At 41.1% G+C, this 23154-nt stretch overlaps 1 protein-coding gene and 1 long non-coding RNA gene across 2 annotated transcripts in view; both read left to right on the forward strand.

Moving 5' to 3' along the window:
* The first annotated feature begins 7358 nt into the window (after positions 1–7358).
* Hibadh (3-hydroxyisobutyrate dehydrogenase) overlaps positions 7359–23154 on the forward strand; it is a 96978-nt gene continuing 81182 nt past the window's right edge. Inside the window, exons 1-3 of the mRNA XM_048440362.3 lie at positions 7359–7528; positions 17146–17306; positions 22298–22407. Coding sequence (XP_048296319.1) covers positions 7441–7528; positions 17146–17306; positions 22298–22407 — 359 coding nt within the window. The 5' untranslated portion in view covers positions 7359–7440. The remainder of the gene's footprint in view (positions 7529–17145; positions 17307–22297; positions 22408–23154) is intronic.
* On the forward strand, positions 10842–13439 carry LOC146894366 (uncharacterized). The gene is made up of 2 exons (XR_015002421.2): positions 10842–11081; positions 12777–13439. It is a non-coding gene; the product is annotated as an uncharacterized LOC146894366 (long non-coding RNA).

Raw genomic sequence — 23154 nt, forward strand, 5'->3', positions numbered from 1 at the left:
AGTAACCAATCTTCTCCAGCCAAGACCACGCCCACGCCAATAAAGCCACACCTCCTAATCTAAGCATTCAAACATATGAGCCTGTGGGGACCATTCTCATTTTAACCATCACTGTGTTGTTATAAGACAGTGATTGCTGAGCTGCTAGCAAATGAGGCCTCAGAACAGTGTAAAAATCTGAAGGCTAGGATAATGTGCCCTTAAAATTTGTAAATGAGATAAAATGCAATGTTCTCTAAGAGTTTTGTTACATGACTAACAAGAAGAAATCATCTGAGAAGAGCTGAAGGCAGTCAAGGACCGTGGAAGAGGAAAAGTCAGTCCTCCACAGGGACTAGCCCTCTCACTGGTAGCGAATACCATGCATCATCCCTTAAAAAATATACATATGAGCAATACTAAATGGATACTAAATGGACTAGCAGGTTTTATTTATGGTAACAATAATAAAGAGAAGAGAAAACAATAGACATAATATTTGAAAGTAGAAAAGAAGGCTTGGAAGAAGGAGAACGGTGGGAAGGGGAGCAGGAGATAAATATAAAGGCTGAGGATGATCAGAGTGTGTCATACACATGTGTGAAATGGCAAAATGGAATCCACTAATTGTACAATTAATAAATGCTAATGACAATGGGAAAAAGAGAAAGGACAGCTCCAAGGCCTTCAAACGTCAGTGTGAGCAGTATGAAGCTGCTATATTTTCAGAATGCTGATAATGTTTTTTCAAGCTGCTACTATTTGGCTGTATCAGGAACAAGCAGTACTTCTAGGACTTTCAGTTTTTTGACCACTTCAAAATGTTACAAGACCCAGTGATGTCATGCTAATCTTCCAAATGACAAAATTTGGCATGAAAAGGTAGATCAAACTATAGTCACCATCAAACCCTAAAGGGAAAGTTATTTTACACACACACACACACACACACACACACACACACGAAAGGAAGAAAGGAAGAAAGAAAGAAATAACATCATCTCAGAATGAAGACAGTCCTTTCCCCAAAGTTTATTGATCCAGGGAAATATTTCTTTCAACAACAGGGATGAAATCTCCTTAAACAGAAGCCAAACTCTCTGGTCTATACCTTGGGATAAGTAAAGACAAAAGTAACCCTTGGATGCTCATTGTCCAGGCAAGAGGAAGCCCTATCCTCTACCTGGACCTCACATGTTCAGTTGCAGCACCACGTCTAGCTTGAAAAGAAACTTGGGAGATGTAGGCATCGATTGTGAGCACTTTCCAGTTACCATGGTCACAAAAGGGAGAACAAATCTGCTGGACATCTGATTTGTTTCCCCTGCTTTCAATTCCACGCCTATGAAGCAACCCTTGAATTCCAGTGAGGGTCTGTGTGCAAGGAGAGAATGGACTGGCATGTGAACTTAAGCCTGGCGGATCAGTGAAATGGTTTCTGCGTATAGCTTGGCTTTCCGAGGAGCTTTATTAGAGCACACAGAATGTGCTGATTACATCCACAAGTGGAAATCATTATTTTATTTCCCTAATATATTAATTAATTCTACTTGGTCGGCTATTATAGTTTCTTGCGCTTTTAAAAGTCATTTGGAGTTCATTGAAAAGAGAGTTTCACCTAAATTTAAACACAGGCATTTATGGAGAGACAGAGCCCCTAGGAAAAGGGCAGTGCATATCCAAGTGTGGGTGTGGCCTTCTGCACAGGCAGTGACATTTGTCTCAGCAGTAGCTGTATGTTCAATTCTGGTGACTTAAGAGCTGCTAATGACCTCATTTTTCTCTCTTTCTCTCTCTTCTTTCTTTCTTTTTCTTTCTCAAAGATCATCAAGTGGTTTCTGAGCTGCGTCGGGTAGGAGTGCAGGGCAATGAAGTGACATTTCTAGGTAAGGAAAATAGCCAGTCTTCAAGGGACTCATGTCATAGATACACTGAGCCATTGTCAAAGTAATGCGTATTCACAAGGCACACAAAAAATGACAATACAAATGAAGCCTCCACCCACCAGGGGGACCAGTCTTTTAAAGACTCTCCAGCACCTCAAAATAGAACCTCCAGCTGGGGAACAGATGTTCAAACATGTACCTGTGGGGGATATTTCATGTTCGAACTGTAATACATGACCAATTTCATTCAATAACCTTTGTAATTCATATTTACAAGGGTAGATAACTGTTAACCACCATCATCAAAGATTGGAAAATGGAACTAGACAACACTTAATACTAGGTTTACTCATTGCTAGGCCCCCTTTGATGACGGAGCAAGGAGATATGTGTGTGTCTATATACCTGTTAAACAGGAATTTATGTTATAAAAATTTTAATCCTCTTAAATAAACACAATAATATGAACTCAGATAAGCTTTCTCTTTGGGCTATAGTTCAATTATCTTATCAATGTTTTGTGTTGCAAAACATTTTTTAAAATCGATTATGGGAAAAACTGGTGATCATGCCCATCCAGATCCACTCTTTAAAAAAAAGTGATAAAAACATTCTCTCCACTGTATTTTTAATATTTCTTCAGAGCTAGGTGTTGCTAAGTGACTAAGTTCTAGCATGGAAAGAGCCGTTGTAGGGTGGGAGTTTTCGCATGATGATGAATGAGGGCAGTCAGCGGGCTCCTTGACTTCCTTCATCTTTCCCTTTGCCTGAGACTCCAACAAGACAAAAAGCTGGAAAGATGTGCTAGGTGTAGTGATGTTTTGTTTGTAATCCAGCAAGTAAAGCTTGCCTGATGATCAGAGTGTATAACTGCCACCAGTTAGCCAGAGAGGCCAGGCAGTGGTGACACACTCCTTCACTCCCAGCACTCAGGAGGCAGAGGCAGAAGGAACTACATGAGTTCAAGGCTACCCTAGGTTGCACTAGATTGATCCAGTCTCAAAGAGAAACAGATACAGTTGGTGGTGGCTCACACCTTTAAGCCCAGTACTTGGGAGGTGGAGACAGGAATGATATGGCTGGGTAGAGGAAGAATAAAAGGCAGGAGGAGCCAGGAGCTCAGGTGCAGTCTGAGGATGGAGTTTGAGGGTTGGTGGAGACAGTTGCAGTCTGAGGATTCGGTAGAGGTAAAAGGTCTCTAGTGGCTGGCTGCACTGCTTCTCTGATCGCTCAGCTTTCACCCCTTAATATCTGATTCTGCGTTTTTATTATTAGGACCAATTGGAATTTGTGCAGCAGCCAGGTAGTCAAGTCAGAACAGTCCAGAAACAAGTGAGAGCTGAGCTTAGTAACCTGGAACTGTCATACTGAAAGTGTGTCTACTGAAAAGCTTTATTTTTTTTAAGTTTTTTTTTTTTTTGGTGGTGGCAATGAGTGCAGGTCCTTGCACATGCTACACGTATGCACACATTCATATGTACTGTACTATGGAGTTACACTTCCAGACCTGGCTTCATTCGTGCATGGAAAAAAAAAAGAATTGCTATCCTTCGGACTTTTTGGGTTTCAACCAGCCAAACCTGATGCTAAGTTTATAAATTTTTGAAAGGGTCAAGTGACTTTAGGTATCCTTTCTTCTCCTTGTCTCCCAGCTCAGTGCTGAGTTTTCAACACAACCTCACACATACTGAACAAGGGCTCCACCACTGAGCTATATGAACATCTGGATCCAGCTTCTAAACTCGACTAAACTGTTTTCATGATCCTTATTTGTCACCCAAGCAAAAGACTTTGAGATGGTCACTTCCAAGGAAGTCTTGAGAATTAAGAAGTAAAACTGTTGCAGGAAAAAAAGGAACGGAGGAAAGGAAGAAAAAGGAGAGAATTGGGGAACTCAATGATAGAGTAAGGGAGACAGTGTCAGGCTATCATGGAGGTAACTGTGAGAATTGCTACCCCGAGTTATATTTCCCTGCCCCCATTTGAGGTGCTTATCTGCAAAGAATCATAACTTCCCTCTGCTCCTGGAGTTGAATGAGGAAGTTTGAGTGCACGTGATTATTCCTTGATCCCTGCTGGGGTCAGGTGACAGTCCCTACTGGGGACAGGTGAAGGTTGAGTGCATGTGATCAGTCCTTGACCCCTACTGGGGTCAGGTGAGAGTCCCTCCTTGGGTCAGGTGACAGTCCCTTCGCAGCCCCCTCCCCATTTGGTGCCATGGTATAAAAGCTAGCCCCAGCAGAACAATAAACGAGCTGCTGTTTCACCTCAACCTCGTGCTCTGTGAGTTTCATTCAACCTGGACACCCTCCGCCGAGACTTGTGGTTCCAGACCGTGCTGGCGCGGTGGGTAACTAAGGGCACCGGTGTCTTTCTGTCAGCTTAGTGGCTGCACACGAATCTACTGATATTTTAATTATTCTCTGCAGCCCCACAGCCCTGCAGTCAATGCCCCACTGGTCACTCTGGCATCTGCCCTGAGGGCCTTCTGGTCCTGCAGCCTTGGCAGATCTGAAGGTTTAGACTAAGTCTCTACCATTCTATTTACCAACAAAGACCTGTAAATCAGATGTGGGGGTGAAAACCAGTTGAGACACAATCCATTGACCTTGCTTTTTGACTAGAGACCCAGCAAGAGATGGGTCTCTTCACTTGTTCCAAAACCAAAAGGAAGCACCAAATTCAAGGCCCCACCCTTTCCTTCCTGTGCATCTTCTCTATCCAAATTGCTGGCTTCTCTATGGCCAATTCTGGTTAGCAAGTCACTGGCTCCACCCCCTGATTCAAGGTAAACTTTATTGAACAATCTCTGGAGTGTCACAGCATGATCAAAATTCTTGCAATAGCGTACCACCTTAGGGAGAGGGGAGAGCCAGGAGACTCGGAGGCAAAAAGGTAAAAGGTTACCCGAAATGACTGGTTTATATAGGGAAGAACAGATGGGGAAAGGGCAGCCCAGTCCCTGGGTGGGGTATGCGAACTAGGATGACTCTAACAGGTACTGACAGATGCTGGAGAAATAGGCGGCCAGAGTTCGCTTTGATATGTTAACAGACATATCAAACAGACACCCCAGAGAGTCTTTGTCCCTTTGAGACCTAAGGAGGGCTTCCTGTGTTCCCCACATTCCCCTTTATCCAGCTCTCAATCAGGAATAGATCAGGTTCTTAAGGAGTCACAGAATGGGCTGGGTGTGGCGATGCGTATCTTGAATCCTACCGACTCAGGGGGTAGAGGCAGGTGAATCGCTAGGAATTTGAGGCCATTCTAGGTTATATAGCAAGTTCCAGGCCAGTCTTAAATCCTAGCCTCCAGCCACAAAGCTAACCACAGGCAGTAACTGCCCAATAGATGGTGAGGGTTGGTAACAAAGTCACAGTTAGGAAAATCTCCTCTGAAAGTCCTTGGTGAAGCAATTCAGGGCTTCTGGGAGGAGACAACAGTCCACACCACAGGGGAATAAGCTAAACATCATGACTTACCCCTTTGCGGCACTGAAACAAAAAGAATCAGACTTTCAATAGTATGGGTTCCATAGTCTGAGCAAAATCTAACCAAACTAAACCAAAGCAAACCCACAAGCAGAGCTCTGCTTGCTCTCCCACAGGCTCCTTTCTTTTCCATGCTCAGGAGGATGGTGTTCACAGGAGTCAGCCTTTTGCAAAGAAATAACTCATTTTCAAGAAAGGAGCCCCATAAACAATCCAGAGAAACAAAAACAGTAGCCCACAATAAAAATGACAAAAGCAATCTGATTGGGTGTAAAATCTCAAGAGGACTGGGATATTAACTCTAGGAGTCACAGAGATGAATTGATGTGTTGTCCTGTGTCGTAAACAGCTCTGCCGTGGGGGTCGACATAGTCGGGAAGCAGGCTGCACTTCAGCAGTTAAGTATAGAAACCTGTAGGGACACATTTATTGGTTGCAGAAAATCCATTCCAGTTAAAACCTAATAGAGAGACATGAAATGCTCCAGAAACCAATTAGTCCTATTAGGATGGAAGCACCAAATCTGAGAGATTGTCTAATAGCTAGAACTTGTTTTTGTTTTGTTTTTTCTTTTAAAAAACTTTTCCTTTACCTCTTCCTTTGTTCTTTTCTACTGTGGTGGGACAGAGGCCTGTTAAGAAAGACAACCAATGACGGGAATTATTTTCCTACTATTTACAAATGGGTCCTTGCACTAAGTGTGGCTTTCTGGGAGCATTAACACCATGGCAAAACCTTGATAGCCTGCGAAGAAATTCTCCACCACCTTGACTTCCTCTTATCAGCCAACTCCAGAGCTAACTAGGAAGAGCTTTTGTTTTTGCTTTTTAAAGGTCAAACTCAACCCCTTGATTCTGCTTTTTAGGTTGAATACAATACAAGGAAAATGAATTAAACAAGATAAAAACAGACTTGGAGGGTGGGAGGTGGACATCCAGGGATTGCTATGGCCCCCAAACCTCATTCTTTCCTCCTGATTTACTTTTCTTCGAAGGTTATAAGTCTTGTTTCGGGGGTACCGAAGATGAAAATCATTCAGTGGAAGCAGAAAGTGTTGCAATTGTCCCTAAGGGACAGAAATTCAGATGTGTATACCAACCGTTCAAATAAGGACAAAGCAGCAATGCATCTGTTTGTATGATACACATATATACTCCCCGATGGATTTTAACATACCATTAGATTCTGGTTTCAAAATGGCTGTAGGTTGTAGAGTTTTCAATCTTAGCTGGGAGATGGTGACACACACCTTTAATCTCAGTGCTTGGGAAGCAAAGGCAGGAGGAACTGAGTTCGAGGTCAGCCAGGTCTACAAAACAAAGAGTTCCAGGACAGTCAGGACTGTTACACAGAGCAATCCTGTCCCGAATCAATCAATCAATCAAACAAACAAACAAACAGCGTTTGGAACTCAGCAAATTCCTAGAAAGTCTACTCTTCAAAGAGAACAACGTTATTCAATTACTTTCTTACTATTTTTCAAATATGATTGGAAAAACCGTTGAGTCATATATCACATGGATTTCAGTAATTACACACGGGTAGACTCTATTGTTTTTCAACAGAAACTAAAAATATATATGCTAACATTGGGACATCCATGTATTTATTACTAAAGCTAAAACTGAGTTCCTATACTAGGAAACATGGAATTTCTGCTCTTTCTTTAAATACTGCAATAGCTGCATTCTAGGAAGAAAAATAGTTACTAGCCCTAGGAAGAGGCAGTTCCCGAGGGCAGGTGCTCCGAGTAGGCGGTAGTGACAGCCACCGCCTCCTACACACCCCCCGGCTTGGAGTAAACAAGGGTTCTCCTACCCGAAGGTGGTAAACTTTGCTGCAGCGGGCCACAAGGCAGGGCGTCTGAGGATCTGGGAGTCCTGATTGGTCCGTTTCGCCTCTCTGGCCACGCCTCTCAACACCGTGCTCCGCCCCTCGTTGGGCGGAGCCCAAGCAGAGAAGCAAGGGCGCGTGCGCGAGCTGTCCTCTGCGTGGAGCCGGCTAGTCCGGCTGCGCATACTCGCAGTCCGCAGGCCGTGTGTGAGGCGGCCGAGGTCAAGGCGCGGAGGCGGGGCGGGGGCAGCATGGCAGCCTCCTTGGGGTTCCGAGGAGCAGCCTCCCGTCTGTGGTACTGGAGTGGCCGGCGGCGGCCTGCAGCCAGCCTTGCAGCGGGTAAGGACCCTTCTGCGCGTTTTCTTCGGGCCATCGGAAGAGGGCTTGTCCCTCCAAGGGCTGCGGTTGGTTTGAGGGTGAAAGCGACAATTGTGGCGGTCTTCAAGGCCCGGGGCCCCTCTGCGACTGCCTCCTGAGGGGTCAGTCTTCCCTTCCTGCTCTTTGCCCGACTCCAGATTGTTCAGCGTCCTCGGCGGGACCCAGGAACAGCTTGGGTTCTTGAAGGGGAGGAGTGTTTGGGTCTGGGGCGTGCGCTTTATAGTTGGGGCTCCTAGAACATTTGGAGGGCTTAGCTCCAGGGGTGACCCCACCTCATCCACCCCGGCGACCCCTAGCCTTCCAGCTTCCCGGCTTCACCCTAAGCGGGCGCTATCTCCAACTGCAAGGCCCGATTTGTGTTTAATCACTCCTATCCGTGGCATGGCGGTATCCTAGCATCTGGCAAAGTTTGTCACCCTTGACCAGCAAGCTGGGCTCACTCTTCATGGAATGGAGCTGTGCTGCCTGAAAGTGGTGGACTTTTGTCAAATTATTAACCACAACTCTTTGAAAGTCCTCAAAACTGGAGCCAGAACCTATCTGACTGACTACGCTTTGCTGGAAGTTAGGGAAACTGACCAGAGGTTTAGGAGGAGGCCGTGTTTAGAGCCACATGAATGCCCGAGAACTCATTCAGTCATTTCGTTTTTCACATGAGGAACTCCCGAGACCCTTGAATAAGTAAATTGGAACATCTCCAACAAGGTCTAGGAAGTAGCCCTTGGTTCTTCCCAATTCTTGGATTTTCTAGCACACCAAGACACCTCTTTAATTAAGAATTGGTTGATTTGTGGGGGACACGGAAAGATTTTTTTAGATGTAAAAATTTATGAATTAACAAATCAACAGCCCCCTTGCGTTTACCTAGCATGCTCTGGATGCAGGATGCCTGTTATTTTTGTGTAAGAAATAGGCTGGGAATTGGTTTCTGAGCTGTCACCAGTCTTTTCCTTCAGGAAAACCTGTGAATTTCCTTCCTGCTTTGGAAGAGTGTCTGTGTGATAACAGGTAAGGGATGACAGACAGAAAAGGAATCATGGTAGCAAGATGCAAACACGTGATTTTGAATACAGTTTCTTAAACATCACTTTCCCATAGTACTAAAGAGAGCAGCAGTTTTTACGGCAATGCACGCGTCTTTCAGATCTGATTAGCCCGGGACGATGTGTTGCTGATCTGTAGATTTATTTACAAGGTGCTCTAGTGAGCTCTTCATGTACGCTTTAAGAGTTATGCAAGTTCTTATAATTCATGATAGGAGAATCTGACGCCAAAGACAGTAATGCTGTGCTCTGACAGCTGGAAGGACCTATTTCTCAAGGCTGGTTAGACTGCTTTAGGAAAGCATCTTGTACTTGGGTGCTTTGACCCAGAGGTATGTATATATGAAAAGTTTTAAGTAGTAGTTCTTCAGCGAAGGGTTTGAAACAGCTGAGCCATCCTGTTTTACTCTGGAGTTGTTTTAAATGCCGGAGTTAACATAACTAATATTAACCACTGCAAATAGTAAACTAACTCCGAAAATGTTAACTTTTTTGAGATTTGAATCTTAAAAAAAAGGGGTGGCATCTCCATGCAATTTGAAAGTCTAGGGAAATTAAGAAAAGGAATCATGTTCAATTACTAACATTTAATGTTCTGAATTCTCTGGGTGTGTTTGCCTCCATCATGTATTTGAGCTGTTTATAGCATAAAACATATATAGCATATATGTTTACCATCTACATGTAGCTTGTAGATGGTAATGTTATAAAGATCTATGTACCTTTAAAGAAATGAGACTTACAAATGCATCCCAGAAGAAATAGAAAAAAAAAATACTTTCCTGTTTCATAACTCATTTAATAAGAAAATTTTATATATTTTATTTTAAAAGATAATTATATTTAGCTTTAGGTCTATTTTTGTAGAGAGGTTAAAAAAGTATGCAGATATAGGCTCTTCTACTCACTTTTTGGGACTCCTTAACATGTACATGGAAAAATTGTATCAGGACGTTTTTAAAGACCATCTCACCAAAGGTGGGGTGGAAAAATAAAATAGTATTGTATAGAGCATTGCAATACTGAGTTTAAAACAAATCACTGATTCTTTTTGTATATGTGGGTTGTACTTTTTGTATGTTTAGATGTAAATTTTTTCAGTTTCATGCATAGATACAGCATATTGTGGTAATATTCGCCTCCATTCCCTCTGTCACACCTCTTCCATTCCCCTGGACCCCTTCCTTCCAGCTAGTCCCCCAGAGGCTATACCATTCTGGAGATGATACCTCTTAGACTGAAAATACTACATGGAAAGATATTTTTGGAGTGACCACATTTTTATAACTTCCAAAGGTGTATTATAATTGTTCACTATTGGTCTCATACTGTGCCTACTTTATGAATTAAGCTTTATCATGGGTACACACACACACACACACACAAACAAACATATATGCAGGAAAATATGCGTAAGAGTTTGACGTTGTCTATAACTTCAGACAACCAGTCTTGAACTGTATCTCCTTCAGGTAAGGGAAGAATACTCTAATATCTTATGGTACAGTAAAAAAATCTGTTCAGAGGCTTTGCGCGTTTTCTTCAGTACTCTACAATAAATATGTTCCTTTGATTAGGAAGATTTTGGAAAATGTAAAATAATCTTTTTATGGATAGTATACTGATTTCTAGTAGCAGGTCCAGTTACCAAGCTATATATAACCTTGCTCATATTACATTTGAGAGATCATAATCTGTAAGTTTAGAAACCAGTGTTGTCAAGTTTTCCAATTAGTTTCTTCGCCAGTCAAACAGTATCACCTTTAGGCTGACTGAATTTTTTTCCCAGGTGATTTTTATTTGTCACTTTGCTGTTTCCACACATTCTGTCAAAACTTGCTTTAAGGAAGATGCATTTCTCTTGTAGGTTTGAATGTTTTTTAGAGTTCCACTAAACTCCTTTGGATCCCTGTAGCCTCGGGAGCCAGTTCTGTATGTCAAGTACTCCTTCAGAAGCTCCATGTCACTGGAGGCTTGGAGTTCCCTAAATGATCTCTGTCACCTCCAATCTTTCTTTTCCTTTTAACCCTCTAGGCCGAAAGGGCCCCTTGGTGTAGAACTTGTTTGGCAGTGGTGCCTCTTGGCCTTGTTCATAAAAGTAGCTACTGTGTACTGAGGGTCAGGTGCTAGGCATTGTTTAATGCTTTACATATCTTTCTTCAAGTAATCTTTACAGTAACCTGTTGTTGTAGGTACTGTTGTTGATAAAAACATGTAGAAGTTAAGTAACTTGTCCCTTCAAGGGCATATGTCTGGAAGGTGCCCTCACATGGATCTCGTAAACTTAGAATTTAAATTTGATCATAACAGTAAGTTACTTCTCTTTGCACAGCACTTATACTTACTTAATACCATCGTTTTCTCGTTTTGCTCCAATGATGAAATGAAGAGAACTGAGCCCATCATTGACAACCCGTCTTGACTGATAAACACGTAGTTGGCCTGGTTAATGTAGACCTTCTTGTTTCAAGGTCGGCACTGTCCTCCCAGCTCTTCTTGTATCCTATCACTTGGAACTGTTGGTGGCTAGCACGACCTCTGTGACTCTTGTTCTGCTCGTATCCATCCTGCTTCTCTGTTTTATACCTGGCCCATTGACACTTACTTTTTCACCCCAATAAACAGACATGTTATTTTGTTCATTTGTTAAGTACCTTTCTAGCTTTGATTGTATCCAGTCTGAAATTTACTTCCAAATAGGGATTTCACTGATGTCTTTGATTGTATCTTAGTATATTTCTTAATCTGCTTAAATTCTGAGTTTTTTTCTGCGGTTGGTTCCTTCCCCTGGCTGCCACTTAGGTAGTGATACTGAGAGTTATAGAAGTTTGCTAACTATTTACAATGCTTTTCTTACTCCCTTGTTCATTCCTTACATTTTCCACAACATTTCTAGGTCATTGGCAGGGTTTGCAGTCCCTGGACCAGACATTTGGCAATAGGGCATTACTAGTATTGTTTAGACAGGTGGGATCTGAATCTGGGATGAAGAATGTTGGAGGGTTAACCTGTGTAATGGTTGTAGCAACACAGCTCACACTTGTTGGATCCACTTTATCACCACTGTTACTCTGTAATTGCTTCAGAACTGGCTTGTATCCCCATGTGCCCATTTAGTGAAACCTCTCTAGTTAGAATTAATTCACATAGCACTTAACATTCACTGTGCCAATTCATTTATTTCCTTTTCTTACATATGTAGTTATAAAAATTAAATGCATATGGTAAAAACGAAAGATTTTTACTAAAAAAAAATCTTTTCTTTAAATCAGACCCATAACTTGACATTTGAGCTGTAATTACTGTTTTTTTTAATATACCTATACAAAACCCCAGAAAATACCTTCATGTGTATTTTTTTCTCTGCATATTCTTCTATTAATACTCTACATCTTGCTATTTTTTATTGGTTTTTTCTCCTGGAGGCTTTTCCTCTGCCTTAGACAGGTAGGCTGCGGTAGAGTAGGGTAGATCGAGATGCATATTCATGTATTAATGCACTGCATCTTCCTGTGTTTTATTTGATAATTTATCCTGAAGGTTTCCCCTCCGACTTAAACAGGTATACCATGGTAGGGCAAGATAGAAAGACAGTTAAGGATATGCAGGAGGGAAAAGACTCTCCTCACTCTGGACTGGCTAAAACTTCTTGACAGTTGAGTCAAGATGTGGGAAATATTGGAAGGCCCCAGTCTTGCATCAAGAACTGTAGGCAGTTCATGTCTGCTAAGAGGGAGAGCCAGGCTTCCTCAGGGACGAGCTCTTGGATAGGTTATCTAATCTCAGTGGCTGGCTGTAGCAAATACACACCCAAGTAACACTAAATGGACTCAGCCAACTGCACATGTGTACATGCATGCAACAATAAGTAAAGGAAGTCATGAACTTGAGTGAGTAGAGGGGACACACGAGGAGCTGGAGATGGGGAGAAGGAAGGGTAGAAATGGTGTAAATATCATCCTCATGCATGAAATTCTCAAAAATTGAAAATGATGCTTTTCTCAAAAAAAGAAATCTAGCATAATCAACATTTTTAGTGAGTTAGTTACCTATAAGAGACAATGTTCCTTTTATATAGAAATGTTTCAGATAAGACTTAAATGATAGTCATGCTTAAGACCTAAACATATTAATCACCTCCTGTGTGATCTTTCTTCTTTTTCCAGTTGTAACCCTACAATTTTCAAGGACTCTCAGAGAATTCCTGCTTGCAGTGAAAGACATGCCTTGACTCCTTGTGTATTCCTTGTGACCCTGTTTTTACCTCATAGAGTTCAGTTCAATCAAGACACCTTTGGAACATTGTATAATTTCATTTATGAAAAAGAGGGAAAAGGGGGAGGGATGTTAACAATTTTTAAGATGTAACTTGAGAGCCACCAAAGTTGTATACACGGCAACTGCAGCTTGATGTGTTTTTTTCCTTTCTGTGAGTGCCTCTCTAATGACCACTGTGCTTGGATCTATGTTAAATTCTCTTAATCAGTCAGGAATCCTAATCAAGCTTCACCTCAACTGAGGATCCTGAAAGGAGCCCCGACTGCTGCATGTGGGAGCTTGGAGTTGTTTCTTACCCACTCCACTGTTCCCATTCTTTTCAATTAAATGTGGGAGTAATATTTCATTGCATTGGGCTAATATGAATTACTGTGAATTGTGAATTAAGTACTCTACTGAGAAGTTATTAGTTATTTACATTTTTCTGCTGTAACAATTGGTGCTATAATAAACTGTTTGTGTGGTTCAGAGTTTAGTGTATAGGACCCGGCAAATGATGTTTCATATTCATGTTTCTGTTTTTACAAATAAAATTGTATTTGAGGGCTCAAGACATGGCTCAGTAGATAAACCACTTGCCATTCAACGTTGAGGACCGAAGTTTGGATTCCAAACAAACAAATAAAACCTGCGTGGGTGTGGTGGCCTACCTATATATAACAAGTCCCCTGCCCCCCACCCCAAGCTGTCTGTCTAGGTTAGCTAATCAATAAGCTCATAGTTCAAGAGATCTGCTTCAGTAAATAAAGTGGAGAGGGATCTAGGAAGACATCCAGTGCCAACCTCTGGCCTTTATATGTATCCATACACATTTGAACATGCACATATACATCATATTTAAACAGTGTTGTATTAAAATAAGCCATGCACTTCTGTTTATTGTCTACCACGATTTTCAAACTAGAGCACATGAATGGGTTTGTTATAAAAGGCCTCATGGCTTACAAAGCTGAAAGTCATTTACCACTGACCCTTTAAAGACAAAGTTTATAGCTCCTTGTAAATAGTAAATTTCTAGATTGCTGAGTCAGTTGTTTTAAATTAAAACGTAGATAGATTTTCAAAAGGCTAATCTGATGTATTTGATAGTGTGTGAGAACGCTCATTTGCATCAGTCCTTACATGCTGGTGATAATTTTTGTCCAAGACACAAAAGTTGGTCTATTCAGTACTTGAAGAGTAGCCCCATACTTCTTTGTTTTATGTTTCTCTGCTTATGACAAGGTGAATATATTTTCATTTTTTTTCTGAAGAGAATTGACATATTTTCTGTTGTCATTCTGTGATTTTTTTTGCCTATCAGAGTCATTCTTCATGATTTCTTCATGATTTTTGAGTTACTTGAGTATCAAACAGTCCTGTTTATATCCAGTGCTAGCAGCATTCTTCTTAGTTACTCTCATCTATAATATTTTGAAGTATAAATAATGTTAGTTTTCCCCTGTGTGAAAAATTAAGATGGGAAGTTGTAACATGAAGGGACCTGCTTCTTGGGGTTTCTTTCCCTCCCGGTACCGAACAAGTTGGCAAGCCCCAAAGAATATCACACAGAGGACTCCATAAGATTATAAACTGATTGGCCCATTAGCTCAGTCTTCTTATTTGCTCTTGTAGCTTATATTAACCCATTATTCTTATCTATGTTAGCCACATGGCTCCATACCTTTCACAGCTGGGCAGATTACATCCTGCCTCTTTGGTGGTCTGCGCAGGAGTGGGCAGGAGTGGCGGAGGGAGCTTCCTGCTTCCCAGAATACTTCTGTTCTCTTTGCTCCACTTCTGCTGCCTGTCTGGTTTTCCCGCCTATACTTCCTGCCTGGCCAATCAGCATTTATTTAAAATTTGATTGACAGAATACAGACAATTCTCCCACACCAGGAAGTAGTATGAATACTACAGGGAATTCTGAGTAGTGTTTTGTGTAGAGTCCACAATTTGTTAAATTTTGCCATTTTCTTTATTTCTCTCCACATAAATACATATCCAGTGTGTGTCATTTGAAAAACAATAGCAGCCACCATAATATATCCTACTATTACAGTATGCATCTCCGAAGACTAAGAACATTCCTCCATGTAACTAGGCCAGATTATCATAAAGAGCTTTAAGTCCCAAGATTGAACGTCTGTGAAGCCCAAAGACAGAGTATGTTCAGAAGTCATACCTAGCATGAATTCAGCTTCCAGCACTGCAAGACCAGAACCAGATCAGATGAGCACAAAGCCTGACTATATCCGTAATCATTTGACTTAAGTTCCCTAAGCATCTAATATTTTCCCTAGATTCTTAGGAAATATATTACATGATGGCAGTTATCAGTGAAGTGCTTAGGTAACAGTGTCTGTCATGTGGTGAAGCTGCCACAGTAACTTATTGTTCATGTCTCTGGCCTTCTTGTTCTCGAATATACTCATGCTTTCTTTTATTGATGTAATTTCCCTTCTTCCTGCTCTGTTGGAAACCTGATCTGTTGTAGAATACACAAGTTAAATGTACCTTCTTCAAATTTCCAAACCATGAATTCTGTGCCAGCATTTTTTTTAACCTATTATCCTTACCTGTCTTGTGTTAATTTATTTTGTGTGTTTAGTTTATGTCTTCATGGATTTTAAGGTCGTTGGAAGCCAAGGACTGTATCTCATTTGAATGTTGAGTGGCTAGGTGTTGTAGTGGTGCATACCTATAATCTATAATGCCAGCACTTGGGGGACAGAGATGGGAGGATCAGTTTGAGGTCAACCTTGGCACACAGTACATTGAAGTGACTACTTAATGATTGTGGAGTGTGTGACCGCATCCTTACTCTTCCCTTGTCGAACCTGTTACCTGTTTGACTTACAGTAGTTTCTGTTAAATTAACTGCTTTAAAAATGTGGTGTTCCTTGTTTGTCATGCTTTTGGATTGTTAAATTGCACCTTCCTAACCTCAACACAGTGGGCTGATCTCATTGTGCTTCATTTTCTCTTTTCGTTAATTCACCCATGGGCATTAGAGCTCTTTTATAAAATTTACTTAATCTATTTAATTTTAAAATAAAATTTCAATTAGTGTCATTTCTCTGTCATCGAACCTTCGTGGACTATAAAGACAAAGGGTTCCCGTGTACATAGTAAAACAGCAGCGCAGTGTGATGTAGCACAGGAGCAACACCTTTAATGGAAGTGGTAGAGTCAGTCATGGAAAGGAACTAAGTATACTTCTAACCTAGTGTGAGCTTTGTTTGTCAAGCCAAGATTGTCAAATAATTTTCCTTTGGGATTTTTTCAGACTCACATATGTTCATGGTGAGTAGAAGCAGTTGTTTGGGAGGAGTTGAAAACTGAAAACGGCTATGATTAGTTGTCACACCACATTCTCCAAGTAGTTGTCATACCACAGTCTCCAAGACTCAGTCTTTGAAAGGAAGAATAAAGCCTGCAAATGCAAGGACAAGTAGAGCTGTTTCTTTCTTCTCAGTAAATTGTAGACTTTTCAAGGGCAAGTACTGCATCTGTGTCTCTCTAAACCCTGCCATTATTTCATACAGTGAACATTTACTGAGTGGTATTTGTTGAGAGCCATTGTGAAATGAAAAAATTGTATCTAATGCTATTTCCAAGGTGAGGCAAAGCCCTTACTTTCTAAAGCATTATTTTATGGGATTACAGCAATTTTTTAAAATTATTTTGTTGTTTGTGTATGCGTGTTTTCCCTTGTATGTGTACCATGTGAATTCCTGGTGCCCATGGACTTCAGAGGAGGGTGTTGGAGCCCATAGAACTGGAGTTACAGATGATTGTGAGCCACCATGTGGGTGCTGGAACTAAACCAGGATCCCTGGCAAGAGCAAAGGACTCTTAACTATAAGCCATCTCTTGAGCCCCTGCTTTTTGTTTTAATTATTAAACTTGTGTGTGTGTGTGTGGGAGAGAGAGAGAGAGAGAGAGAGAGAGCGAGCATGAGCAGGCCACCACATAAGTGTGACAATCAGAGGACAATCTCTCCTACAACAGGGTTTTAGGTATGTAATTCAGGTTGTCAGTGCCTTTATTTCCTGAGTTTTGTGGTTTTTTTTTTAAACTGGCTCTGTTTGTTTCTGAAGTATTATGAAAGTAATCTCAAACTTCAGATCCTCTTGCCTTCATTTCTAGAGTGCTGGTGTTATAGCCATACACTTCTGTGCCTGACTAAGCCACTGCTTTGAATTATAGGCCCCCAACCTGATTTCAAAAAGTATTACAAATTTATTTTTTTATTTATAAATGTATTGAAATCAGTGTGTTCTAGGTCATTGGCTTCTAAGACTCCAGTTGGATTCATTGGACTGGGAAACATGGGAAATCCAATGGCGAAAAATCTCATGAAACATGGCTATCCACTCATTCTTTATGACGTGTTCCCTGATGCGTGCAAAGAGTTTCAAGAAGCCGGTGAACAGGTAAGGCTTATCTGTGGATTTGCTTTAGAGTTTGGCTATTAAAAATAAATTTTATTTTCCTTTTTCAAAGAAGCAAGCACTTCTTAAAGTATATTTAATAAAGTTGTAAAACCCAATTATTAATTCTATTTCATTTTGAATTTAACATTAATTCAATATTTGGGTGCAAATCAAAAGAGCACGTAGTGTGAAAAGGAGGCCTGTTTTCTGCTAGGTGTCTTGTTTGATCATTTCCTTAGATAATGTCTTCACTGATTATACTGATGATGCATTTGTTTTGTGGAAATAGCCACCTTGTTAGAGGAAGTCAAGGATGATTGTCTTAGCACAGGAATCTGCTCTGGGACTTAAAGCTGAGCCCAAGTTCCAGATCAAACACTTATATTTTGTCTTTATGGGGGAAGTTATCCCCTCAGCTGGCTTTCACATCTGTAAAATGTGAATGATGACTAACTACTTGTGTCATTAGACTTTGAAGCTCAGATGAGAAAATATATGTGAATGTACTTTGTAAATGTTGCATGACAGCACTTTGTGAGTCCATAATTAATTATTGGTCATAAACCAGAAGACAACCTAGAAACATTGTGGGCTGTACTATGGAGCTGAGTTATGACCAGATTGTAATGTGTTGCTTTAGGCTGCCATTCACATTTCAAGAATTGAGGTACTAGAGTTTATCGTGTTTGAAAATAGTATCTGCCAGGCAGGTCCTGTTCCGTTTGGATTTATCAAACTTTATTACTTAGTAATCCAAATGAAGAGAGACCATGTGTTAGTCTCTGAATTTAGTAGATTTGCTTTTTCTACAATATGAGGGAAACTTTGCATCAGTTGTAGAAGGGTAACTAAGGGCAAGGCATGATCCCGGAACTGGAAGAATACCAAAAGCTTCCTAAGAAACAGAAAAAGGAGAGAACTAAATAAAGCAGAATAATCAATTTCCAGATTATTATTGAAAGCAAATCCTGAGAAATGCAGTCCTGAGATAGAAATAGATTTAGTGACTTAGAAGCCGTTTGGGAGCAGAACACCCTGTGTCTTTCCTGTCCATGCTTTCTGTGCTTTGTAGTCCTGGCGGTACTGCCTGAGAGTGTGACCGTGATCTCGGGGCTTTTCAGTAGCGCATCTGAGGCTGCTCATGCTCATGGGCACTCCTTGGGACTCTTAGTAACTTTGTAGGAAAGATGTGATGACTCACTGTACTAGAGAAAGTGAAGAAGGTGACTTTTTTTTTTTTAATCAGTAAACATTCCAAGTTGGCTTTCTGTCTGGGATTAATCAATCAGTAGCCAATGGATTTAAGGAGATAGATACTAATTTTGTTGATAATTCTGATACTTGACATTTGTCACTCTATGGTGACATGTATATGACAATGCTACTTGATCTCTAAACTGCGGGGATGTCTTAAGTTAAATACTGAATTTAGCTGGAAAACAAGGTAGAGGTTGATTGGAGATCCTTCAGTGGATTAATGTATGGCCTGCAGAGCAGAAACTCGGGGGCTTTTGATGCCCACAGTTATTCCTCCTTCCATGCCTGTGGAATGGATAGCTTACTTTCGGAACAACTGAAATGCTTGTCATCACATTGTATATTTTTTTCAGTTTCCCCCAGAACTTTCCAGAGTTCTGCTTAAATTATTATATTCTCTGAAGTTACCCCTGTGACCTCTATTCCCCAGTAACATTCCTGTTCTTTGCCTACTTTAGGTAGGCTTGAGGAAAGACTAGAATGAAGGAGACATTTGCATTTTTAAAAGGAAGAAAAAGGAACCTGCTATTTAGTGTCTCAGGTCATTTGATAGTTTTTTTGTGTATCTTATTTATTTGTTTCAGGGGACAGGGCTCATTGTCTAGCCCAGGCTGGCCCCTAAATCTCAGTCTTCCTGCCTCCGCTTCCTAAGAGTTTAGATTATTATGTGTTTGTGTCACAACCAAAAGCAGCTCAGGCACTCACATTCTGTTTCTTTGTTTTTGTTTTATTCATTTTTAAGTATGGCTGTGCCCTTAACGACCAGGAGAGGTCAAAGCTGATGCCTGGAAAAGTCAGGTGTGTTCTCAGAGAGTGACAGTTTGTATGCCTCCCTATATTGGGGTTTCAGACACATGCTGCAGTACCTGGCTTTTATTTGGGCACTGGAGATCCAAACTCAGGGCCTTATGGTTGCGTGGCAAACACTTTATTCACTGAGCCATTTATCTCCCAGTTTCTGAACTAGTAGTCAAAGAAAACCTGCATCATAGCTGGGCATTGGTGGCACATGCCTTTAATCCCTGCACTCGGGAGGCAGAAGGTCAGCCTGATCTGCATAGTGAGGTCCAGGACAGCCAGAGATACATAATGAGACCCTGTCTCAAAACAAAACAACAAAACAAAAACTCAGCAACGACAAAAGACAAACCTGTGTCCATACCCAGGAGAACTGAAAGCATAGCCACACAGAACTTTGTAATAGCTAAGTGGAAACAACTCTCATACAGTATCAGCGGATGAATGGATAAATAAAGTGTTGCATCTGTAATGGACTGTTTAGGAAGTAAGGGGAAGGAAGTGCTGATACTTGCTATGTAACAGGTGAACTAAGAAAACACACTAAATTAAAGAGCCAGTTACAGAGGACCACACACTATGCTCGTCTATTATCTGAAAAACCTTAGAAAAAGGAAGTCTATGGAGGTAAGAAAGCGCGTTAGTTGCTTAGTGCTCAGGAGAAGATAGGCAGCTTTGGGCACACAGGGATGACAGCTCATGGATATACAGTTTCTTTTTGAAGAGACTGAAAACCTGACTGTGGTAATGGTTACTCTATGTGGGAATTTATGAAAGCCAACCAGTTATCCACTTTAAATGGGAAAATTGTGTGGTGTATCAGTAAAGACATTTAAAATGAGAACCGGGGTGTAGCTGGTGGCAGTGGACAGACAGGACCAACCACCCCACAAGGAAGACGACACAGACAGCAGTGTGCCATGAAGATGGAGGCTCTTGCAAGCCACGGGGTGCCAGCCACGGGGTGCCAGCCACAGAGTGCCAGCCACTGAGTGCCAACAAGAGCCTCTCTGAGAGCCCTTGGAGGGAAAGTGGTCCTGCTGACACCTTGCTTTCAGGCTCAGACTTGTGCTTTCCAGTTCTGTGGGAACAAATTTCTGGTTAAGAATGGGGGCACAGGAATCCTTTCTTCAAAAGGCAGAGCCTCAGTCTCCATTTGTTAATTTTCTGCTTTTGGCCAGCGGCTGAAGCTTGAATATCTGTTTTATGTGTTGACTTTGACCTGAAAGTGACAAGATGTCTCATGTGACATGCTATTTAAATTATAATGTGACTAAATAAAATGCCAAGCCAATTTTTGAGAAGAAAAAGACAGGTAGCTCTTAACAGTTCATTTCTGATAGAGAACTACTGTGTATAATCTTTACTTACTTTCCAACAGAGGCAATGTCATCTGAAATGAATATTGTGAGGACAAGGTCCCAGAGGACTTAGAGAGTTCCAGCGCAGACTCAGTGTCAGGTTTCCTTCTGCTTCCTTGTGAGAAGTGAACAGATAGAAGGAAGATGACTTCTCTGTCATTTTACAGTGGCCAGCCTTCCTGGAGCTGAAGGTTCCCAGATATTAACACATTCTACATTGCGGCTAGAAGCTAAATTAGATGTCTTGCTGTTGTTTTGTTTGGTAATGAGGGCACATGGGGTTCTCTGTGGGGGCAGAGGCCAGAATATTTATTCAGGTTAAGAATGAGGACAATGAGTCATTTCTTTAAAAAGCAGAGCTGCAGTCTCCATTTGTTAGAAGTCTCCCTCTTCATCCCAGACTGGTTTCAGATGTGCAATTCTCTTGTTAACACAAGCCCTCCTGAGTCCTGGGATTACAGGAATCAATGTACTGTTCTTTATTATAGTTTGGAAAACTGAAGCCAGTGAAGTTAAAGGATTTGCACAAAATCATACCTGACTACTTGGCTGAGCTGCATCCCTGGCTTCCCTAAATAAGCGTTCCTTTGTTCCTTCCATGCTGCCTTTTCTACCTACTTAATTAGCAAATGTAACTGAGGGATTCTAATTAGTTGGCTGCTAAAGGCTTTTGTGGCTACTGTCAGACTGGAAATGAGGTTGGTTTCTTTCTCTCAGCTTTTGAGTTGTGGCCAAATTTTGTCAGTTATTATTTCAGAGTTTTAAAGCCATCACATCAGTGGTAAGATTATTCGAATGCCTGTGTCTAAGAAGCATGCCTTTGTTGCACAAATCAGACATTGTTGTTATAACATATCAAATATATGCAGTCATTAGTGAGCAGTTGTGTCCAGTAGAGTGGTGACATTCCTACTATCACCATCAGTGTGTTTTTTCCAGACCTGTGCACTTTGACACTACTTGATATAATTGAGGAGTTAGCAGTGCTCTGGCAACCCAAAACATCCCAAGAAGCAGATGCTAGGGATGTAGGGGGTTGATGGACCACCCATGCACTTGGCAGTCGGATGAGTTGGCACTGCCAGTTCATGGGCATGAAAAAGCTTTGAGATATGTAGCACCCTAAGATCTGTGAATTAATTTTTAGTACTCTATAGGGAACTTTTAAAGGAGTTATCTAGATGGAACTAAATTTCTTTCAATGGAAGAGAACTCTCAATTTCTAAGGGGATGAATGCCTAAAGTTTTCTGCCATAAACTTCCAGACTTCTCTCTTGGAATGATCTAGAGATGAATCTCAAAAGGAAGAAGACATGCCATTATTTTGCTTTGTATTTACTTCAGTGATGTGGGGATGGGCATTTAAGGGGGACTTTCTGTGAAACCCATGTTCTCCAATAGTTCAGTAGGAGGTGAGGACTCTTAGCAGCTTCCATTTGTTATTTCATTTCACTGTGCTTTGTTATTTGTGTATGGTCTTGAGCTGTTTGTCAGTAAATAGTTGCCAGTTCTACCTAAGGTCTGGAAACTGTTTATGTTTGAATTAAATAGTTCTCCTTTGTGATTTCTTCAAAGGTAGCGTCTTCCCCAGCAGATGTAGCCGAAAAGGCTGACAGGATTATCACAATGCTGCCCACCAGTTTGAATTCGATAGAAGTTTATTCTGGAGCAAATGGGATTCTAAAGTATGTATTTCTCAAGGACTCATGTTTCTTGCTGTAGTTCCTGTTTCACATGTTTTAGAAGTACTAGGGCATTGCAGCTTTGTTGGTTAAAAAAATCTTCCTGTGTATTTTTTATTTCACAAAGTGAACAGGGTGATTTCCTGCTCACCATAAAGGGTTAATTTTGCTCTAGAGTCCAGTGTGTGACTTTTGGGAATGAAGACCCCCCCACTTTGTTTCTTTACTTTAACTCTTGCATTAAACTTGCTTTCATTGGTAGTGTGTTTAAGAGACTTTTAAAGCTTGCATTTTAAATTGTACTACTCTTAAAAAAGTGTAATTTTCTTATGGTGTACAGAAATCCAGAAAAAGGTTCTGTGAAAAATAAAACCAAACATTGGAAAAAACACCGTAATTTAAGATTTTATTATATAATAAAAAGTTATTATATGTCCTCTGGGTTAGTCTATCTGTAGTAAGGACTTTGGGAAGCTGGAATTCAGTATTAGCAGTGGCTCTCTGAGTAAAGTATAATTTTGGTCAGTGTTTCCTACCAGTGTCTGTCTTCCCTAGCGCTGTAAACCTGTTGGTGAATTGCTGCTTACTGCCAAACCCTTGTGGTTATGTCAGAATGACAGTGGTTGGATTTCATTTTCTAGGCTTTCTGGTTCCTATTTCTACTTTACTTTTTTGTTGAACTCAGCAGAGAGGGAGGACGAAGTCGTATGCCGTGTAGACACTTGAGTCACCTACACACTGATTTCTGAT

This window comes from Myodes glareolus, chromosome 6 (assembly GCF_982192425.1).
Source record: "Myodes glareolus chromosome 6, mMyoGla1.1, whole genome shotgun sequence".
NCBI lineage: Eukaryota > Metazoa > Chordata > Mammalia > Rodentia > Cricetidae > Myodes > Myodes glareolus.